The sequence below is a fragment of the Hibiscus syriacus genome, unplaced genomic scaffold (assembly GCF_006381635.1).
Source record: "Hibiscus syriacus cultivar Baekdansim isolate YM2019G1 unplaced genomic scaffold, ASM638163v2 tig00111941_pilon, whole genome shotgun sequence".
Lineage (NCBI taxonomy): Eukaryota > Viridiplantae > Streptophyta > Magnoliopsida > Malvales > Malvaceae > Hibiscus > Hibiscus syriacus.
Window position 1 is genome coordinate 401315 of NW_024063217.1, and position 8133 is coordinate 409447.

General features: G+C 37.7%; 1 protein-coding gene and 1 pseudogene across 2 annotated transcripts; one reads left to right on the plus strand and one right to left on the minus strand.

The window, feature by feature from the left end:
* Positions 1–883: 883 nt before the first annotated feature.
* LOC120173013 (nuclear intron maturase 1, mitochondrial-like) lies at positions 884–3424 on the minus strand. 2 transcript variants are annotated; one of them, XM_039180313.1, is made up of 2 exons: positions 2800–3424; positions 884–2670 (listed from the first exon to the last, which is right to left on the minus strand). In XM_039180313.1, exons 1-2 carry the CDS (start codon positions 3380–3382, stop codon positions 1283–1285), a joined length of 1971 nt encoding a protein of 656 aa, XP_039036244.1. In that variant the 5' UTR covers positions 3383–3424; the 3' UTR covers positions 884–1282. The 2 variants fall into 2 exon arrangements, with proteins under 2 accessions (XP_039036244.1, XP_039036243.1); XM_039180312.1 differs by having other exon boundaries at positions 884–3424.
* A 501-nt stretch (positions 3425–3925) lies between these two features.
* Positions 3926–5959, plus strand: LOC120173202 (annotated as a pseudogene).
* Positions 5960–8133: the final 2174 nt, after the last annotated feature.

Below are 8133 nucleotides of genomic sequence, written 5' to 3' on the forward strand. Positions count from 1 at the left end.
AAGAGATCTAATGTTTAATCTCTTCAATAAATTGGCAACTATTGGTGTAATTTATCATCCATTAAAATCATAATTTCCTTTTAACCCTTTTAAAATGAGTAAAGCACATAAATGGTCCCTGACTATAAGGCATTATTTTATTGAGTCCATCAACTATTAAAAGTTATAAAATAATCCCTCAATTATATTTTTTTTTGCTTTGTTGAGTCCCGTCATTATTAAAAGTTACAAAATGATTATTCGAATATTCATTATGTTTCAAACTTACCATTTTCCGTTAAAAAATTAACACAATTTGAATTGGATGTTAACATAATGACTATGATATGATAAAATTTGATCTCAGAATCATAAACGATTATCATATCTCTGTCAGCCTGTTAATATCTAACTTAGACGACTGTCAATTTTTTAACAAAAAAAAAAGAATTTGGAACATAATGAATAATCATGTGATCATTTTATAACTTTTAATAGTTGAGACACTCAACAAAATAATGTCTTATAGTTTAGATATCATTTTATAATTTTTAATAATCGGTAGAAGAAGCATCCTACCATTTGTCAGTACTTTACCCTTTTAAAAATTGTATCGTTCGATCTGTCTAGCATGATTCTATTTTCGGGCATCGTTCGTACTAAAGTGTGTAACCAAGTTGCTAAGATTTTTCACATAAATAATTTTGATAAATGGAAGAGAGTGTTCGAAACCTAAACAAGAAGGATACCGATGCCATGTACCACCAAGACAACTAATCATCGTCTTCAACTGTGTTTTTTCTAAACAGCCATGTCCAACACATCAAAGTATAAATATCAAAACATGATTCTTCAAAAATATTTAAAAAATTAAAATAAAATTGAACATACAAATCCTTTAAGGGTAGAAATGCCTCCGTCGATAGAGCAAGGAAAGAGCAACGATTCAAACAATGAAGTTGCATAGACGGATTTTCCGAATGTGAAGAGAATCCGATAGGATTTCTGTCGCTGGAATACACAGCAGAGGTTAGCTTCCCACCATTCTACAAATGTTGATCTCTGATGAAGGCAGGGTTGAATTGGGGGGACGTTTCGCAATTTATCGAAACTTTAGCAGGAATATTTGGTCGATTCCTCGTGACCTTCACTCTCGGGTCTCCAATGATGCTAGTAAAATGAACTTTCCCCAAGAGGTAAAAGATCAAGATCGCCCACTTTGATAGCATTCGGTTCGTTTGTAGATAACTACCATACCTCGAGGAAGGGAAACCGAGCACATACATAACATTGTCCCTACATTTTATTCGGAGCCCTCTTTTGTTTCTTCGCCGCTGTTAGGTCGATATCTCCGGATCCCCAGAGTCTTATAATCCCACACGATCTCAGATATCTCATCTTGAGGCAAACTTAGGCCTTCACGTTTTATGGTTCTATGCAAGTCACAGAAGAATTTGGGGTCTTGTAGTCTAATATACTCTTGCAGAAGCTGCTCATGGTCTGGTATCCAATTCCTAGGAAACGGGGTGTAATCGCAAGATGGAATCAAAGACATGTGTGAGAACTGAACACCTTCGATCGCATCAACAAGCCCCATCCTCAAAAGGTCGGAGTATTCAGGTGCGGAGTTGTTGCTACTCTCCCTCAGTGGCCGACTAAGATCACGTGATGCTATCTTATACACCTTGGCACGAGACTTTAGCCTGTACCTAGCAGCATATAGTTTGGCTAAAGAGCTTCGAATCACGTAGGCACAAAAGCCAACAATTTTCTTTCGATTATCAGCATATTTATACCAATCAGCCACAGTCTCGAGAAACTTATTCATCTGTGAATTCGTATGAGCCTGACTCGAGTAGAGCATTGGGTTGCAAGGTAGAGGTTCAGGATCCTTATCACCCTTGACAAACTGAAGACGCCTGAACTGTCGTATGCATTGCTGCAAGCTAGCGGTAACCGAAAGCAAAGTCCCTATATCCTTTTGACTCACGATATTCCCTCCACTAGACGTATAACGAAGGGTTGGGTGTATCACTCTCCTACAGATGATATGATCCAAGAATTGAATTCCTCTACTAATGTGTTCAATCTCCAGTTTAGAATTATCCAACCTTAACCCAAATTTGCTCTCACAAAACTCGATTATTTCCTTCCTAATTTGCACTGCATCCTCTCTCGGTCCTCGAATGCCAATCAAGAAATGACCTCCGAATCTTATGTAATCCATTTTCCTAGTCTTCTCTCTACCACTAGAAGGAACAAACTCAGGCCAAGAAGGGTTGTGGCATCCATCATCGATGCTATCCTTCCATATCGAATCGTGCTTAGACGGCCTAAAAAACGCAACTATCTTCTCTTCCATTACTTGATCCAGTTCATTAAGACAGACATTAGCAAGTAAAGGACTTAAAATTCCACAATAACCATAAGAAGGTACCTTAGCAGCTTCCTCAGGAGCAAAATCGAAGAAAGTCCTCAGCCAATATGGGTCCGGTTTAGGCTCGTTCTCGTTCAAAATTCTCTTCTTCGTGGCTTTTCTCTTTTTCCTTCTCTTGCTCTTCAAATCTCCACCACCACTACCATCATCACCTCTCTTTAATCTCCTCTTAACACGCACATTAAGCCCGGATTTAATCAAATTCAATACTTTCCTATCTTTTACAACCTTTTGAAGATAATCCATCATTACATCTACATCCACATTATCAAATAGCTCAGTCAAATCACCTTTTAAAAACCAAAGGTACCCAGCAAAGTTACTTCGAATAGTGCGGATAACTGTATGGGCATTCCTTCCAGGCCTAAAGGCGTGAGATTTACCTGAAAACCGGGCTTCAAAAATCGGTTCCAAGACCATCAAAAGAACCTCCTGGACAACCCGGTCTTGGAAACAAGGCTCAGGGGATTCAAGCATGGCTTGAAGTTTCCTCTTTGAGATCACAGTCTTCGACGGTTTGTCATTCGGGCTACGAATAAGCTGATTGGTCTTGTTGTTCCACTTGAAACGGCTGCCGTGAACGACGGCGTTACGGAGGGAGAGAATGGAATTGAGAGTCTGGGAGTGAATGGCGTTGCGGGGAGGGAACGTGCCGGTGAAGTGAGCGCAAGAGCGTTGGTAGGCTAAGACCCAAAGGTCTAATTTCGAAAGGAAGCCGGAGAGGTTGGGGAAAGTGGCGTTTGTTGGTGAAGAGAATGATTTGACCCATATCGAAAGACAGATATCAAATGGGTCCTGCTTCAAAAGATTGTATGGATCCGCATCGGATGCCGAGTTGGCTGACGAGTCCTGAGTTGAGAGAATCGACAGGGAAGAAGAAGAAAAGCGAAGGGAATTGGAAAGGAAAGGAAAAGGTTTTGGATTTGGAACGTACGGAAAGTGTTTGATGATTTGCCTCAGTGACATTTTTCCTTTCCAAGACGATGGCTTCCTTCTTCCCGGGTTTTCTCTTTTACACATGATCATTAAAGTGTAATATAGGTAAACTACTTACCTAAACTATCATTTTTTTATCCATTTTAATATTTAAATTTTTAATTCTTTTAAAATTATATCTAAATTTTAATTTTTTATTTTATTTTAATATTATACATTAAAAATTTAACACTTTTATTATTTAAACTATCAATTTTGATTCATTTTAACATCTAAAATTTCTATTTTTCTAAAATTTAATGTTAAACTCGATTTCTTTTTTAAAATTATATATATATATTATTTATTTATTAAATATATACTCATTTATGAATGAGGAGTGATTTAAATGTATATATGCATATTAAATGGGTTAATATTTGACAGCTAATATAATCTCCATTTGTCCCCCAGTTCGATTGCGCCACGTAATCATCCAATTCTCCAATCCAAATCATCGTCGCCGTTTATTAACACCCAATCATGATTTATACAGTAAGTACAAATACAGATAATCTTCCCTCTCCCTTGGGCTTGCTTGAATTCTCCTAAGGGCAAAATTTATCCTTTTTCTTTTCTTCCCTGTCTTCTCTCTAAACGAGATGAAAGATCGCTGACCCAATCCATGGCGAGTCAAGCCGAACTCAGTAACAGCTCCTCCCACCGTCCAGCTCAGTGACTCAGAGCACTTGAAAAGCTCCGAGTTTGCTGGTCAAGGTCGTCGGCTGTTAAGGCCAGGTCTTTCTTTTTTCTTCAATAAGTTTTGTTTTCACCATGATTTTTCAATGTTTATTTACTCTTGTATTTAAGGTCCTCAGCTCGATGACATAAAGCTAGGGCTTTTTCCTAATTTGGGTCTTAGATCTGGGCTTCATGATATTTGTTGAGAAATTAGGGTTTTACTCTCTGGTTTTGATGAAATTGTAATCGAGGAAGGGTTTTCTTTTGGAATTGGGTTTTATGGGTTATTAGGGTAGAAGAAAATTTGGGGGTTTTGATGAATTTCTTCAATTTTATGATTATGAAATATGGGTTTCTTCAATTTAGGGTAAATTTAAGGTTTTTGTAGTTTGTGAAGATTATAAGTTGGGTTTATCCGCTGTTGGAAAAAAAATAAGGGTTTCTTCGAGTATCTGTGATGGGTGAGGAAACATCTGATACAATGAACCTTGATTTGAATCTGGGTCCAGCCCCTGAGATTGTGTCCGGATCGCCGTCAATTGAAGGTGTAAATTTGGATGATTTAGTTGATAACCCGTTCGATAGGATCCGTGAAGCAGTTAGGCGAAGGCGATGGAGATGGCATCAGGTTCCAATTCCTGCAGCAACACAGAGCCTCACGGTGGAGTTCGATCAATTTAGGGTGAATTCGGGCAGTGCGAATACGATGCAGGCAGGTGAGGGCAGTGTTGTGGTCGAGGAAAGGACGAGTGATGTTCCAAAATCGTGTGAAGCTACCTATGGGTTTTCTGAGGATAGGATTTCAGAAGATAGGAAGGATGATATTGAGAAGGGTGTTAGCAATGATGGAAGTTTTTTCGATTGTAATATATGCTTGGATTTGGCTCGGGATCCTGTTGTAACTTGTTGTGGTCACTTGTTTTGTTGGTCGTGCCTCTACCGATGGTTGCATATGCATTCGGATGCAAATGAGTGCCCTGTCTGCAAAGGGGAGGTGACAGTTAAACCCTGACCCCGATATTTGGTCGTGGGAATGTTGTCCACGAGTCAGAAGAGGATTCGGGTTTTAAGATCCCTCCTCGGCCCTCTGGACGGCGAGCGATAGTTGGAGGCAAACTATTCAACGGACTCCTTTAAATATCCCAGTGGAGGAGATGATTCGCCAGATTGGAAGCAGATTTGATTTGGTTCGTGACCCGACTCCACCACGGGAGGCAAATGGTTCCCGGGGGACTGTAGAAAGGACTGATTCCATGCTTAACAGGATTTTGACATCTCGTGAGTTCCGAGGAGATCAAAATGCAGTGCTGCCCCTTGATGATGTTGACTTGACGCCTAGCAGTACAACCGGTACCGAAGCTATGTCCTCCCGGATTCAATCTTTATACCCTCAGCGACAATCATACTTGCGAAGAGCTGCAAGATTTACTACCCTGTCTGCACTGAGTTCAGCCGAAAGGATGGCTGAGACAAATTTCCGAGGCAACTTGGTGGGAAGAAATCAGGAACAGCAACCGGCAGTCGTCGACGATAGAGACTCATTCTCGAGCATTGCTGCTGTAATAAACTCAGAGAGTCAAATGGACACCGCGGTCGAGATAGATTCAATGGTATCGCTCTCGGCTTCATCTTCCAGGAGAAGAAATGACGTCTTGAGGGTCTCGGATGTCGACAGCGGTGACTCTCGGGCGCATAGGAGGAGACGACTGAACTAGGGACCTTGTAAGATTCCGGATCACATCTCGATATCACGGAACTGCTCCATAATAGTTTTCTTCTTCCTTTTAACTGCTTTCCATTTTACAACGCATTATCTTACAAAGAATTCTCAGCATTTTATTCTGATTGAAATGTTATAATCCTTTCCTATTTATCTTTGCCTTTACAAATTCGGGTTTCTAAATGTTTCATCTTTAGTATTACTAATATTCGAACTCGATACTTAAAAAACTAATAACAGTTTTTTTACTATCGAAGTCGCATTCTTATGTAATATATTTAATGCTTAAATAGTTGTTCTTAAATGATTCTAAATAAATCTCAATTATTTTATATAAAAGTTTATAAAAAATACCAAATAAAACTTATATAAAATAAATATTAGGACATATTACTCATTCAGTATTTTAACTATTAGTTTTAGTCTGTTTTAGTATCTAAATTTTTAATTTTTTCAAAATCATAATTAATATTTAGTTTTTGTTTTCTTTTAGTACCCATTGTTAAAATTTTAACGCGTTTAATATTCAAACTACTAGTTTTGATCTAATTTAGTACCTAGTGTTTTAATTTTTTTTTAAATTTAATATTAAATTTTGAACAGAAATATTAAAATGAATAAAAATTAAATTGTAAGTATAATTTTGAAAATTTAAAAAAATTTAGATATTAAAACATATCAAAATTAATAATTTAGATATTAAACATTTAATTTATCCTAAATATTATAAGTATAGTACACGAGGTATATTTTTTTCTTGATGTATGGGATATAGGGCCCCTATTTGTTACCCATATATAGTCATAAAGTGGCATAGTTATATATTTATTTAAATTGGGTAAATTATGTCAATGGTCACTCATATTTGGGGTAGTATATATTTTCATCATTGATGTTTAAAAAGTCACAAATCAATTACTAATGTTATATTTATTATAAAATGATCACTCGATTTTTACAACCTTTATTGTGGGTGACGGAAAGTTGACCTATACCATTAACTGCTTATCTGGCCGGTTAATTGCTTCCATGACCCGTTGAGCAATCATTAATTTAATGAAAATTACTTCTTCTTCCCCTCTCCCTTTTTCTTCCTGGGAGTTCTTTACCCTAAAAATGCCAAAGTTGCCTTTCCCTAATAACTATGTTGGGAATCTCCTTCCCAACTCATTCTTCACTCTTTCTCCTTCTCCTTTTTCACAACTCATTCTTTACTCTTCTTCCTTCTCCTTCACTACATTCATCATTTGTCTTAGTTTTACATCCAAAAATAAATCATCATTTTTGTTTAATTTACACATTTATACACCAAAAACACAAAGGGTAAAGAAAACCTAAATAGGGATCTTCTCCTTCTTCACCGCCAATAGCTTAATATTTGTTGCTATCCGTTTTTCCGACGTCGTCATTGCATGTCCACCGTCCGGCCGAGAAGCATCGTTGAGTTTAATGGAACACATCGTCGCCGTCGCCGAGTTATGAAACCCTCGTTTGCTTATCGGATTTCCTGGATCATGCTTCCTCCTCTTCGTCTTCAACACTCGTTCCATGCCCCTAGGTTGCTTTGCGGGGAAGTAATATCTCATATATGAATCCTTGAATTTTATTGAAGGAAAAACATTTTTGCTTTTTCATTCAATCTTCGAAGAATTAATACATTCATTCGTGTATATTTGCAGGAACTATAAAAGCAATGGTTTTCTTAAATCTCACTTTGGTTGTTCCAAAACTTGACAAGAAGTCATTCTGGGCAGACCCTAGGTGTGTTTATCATTCTTGACAAGAGATTTGACCACTGTGTGGCTGCGGTGCCTGAGGATGCTACGAGCGTAGGAGGAGAGCGGTTGGGACCGGCGGTTTCCGCCAGTTGATCCGCATGCTGTTGTTGCTCGTCGGTGAAGTGATGGAGAGTTAGATCTTGGGAAAGATAGTTGTTGTGGTGAAACGCCATGGAAACGGATACCAAAGAGAGAAATAAGCTGATTATGAATTCATGGTTGTTCGATAGAGAGAGAAAGAGAAGAAAATGAATGTAAAGTTAAAGTCTTTGTATTTAGAGAGAGAGAGAGAGAGCAAAGGTGAGGGCTTTGCCTTTAAAGCATAGATAGATGTGTTGAAAAGTCAAGGTAAGTGGCCAAATTGATGGCCAAATTATTCGGTGCAAATTGATGGGTTGAAAAATAATTCCACTTAAAATGTTGAAAATGTGGATGGGCAAATTACATACTTTAATCACTAAATTTTAAGGTATTTATAAGATTAGTCTTTAAACTTTAACTATAATTACCCTAGTTCATTTAGCTTCAAAATCATCCTAAATCATTCTAGCTTTCTCCCATTA

Bases quoted from the DNA above. Each gene is read 5' to 3' on its own strand.
- LOC120173013 (XM_039180312.1), bottom strand. From the start codon at position 3,382: ATGTCACTGAGGCAAATCATCAAACACTTTCCGTACGTTCCAAATCCA.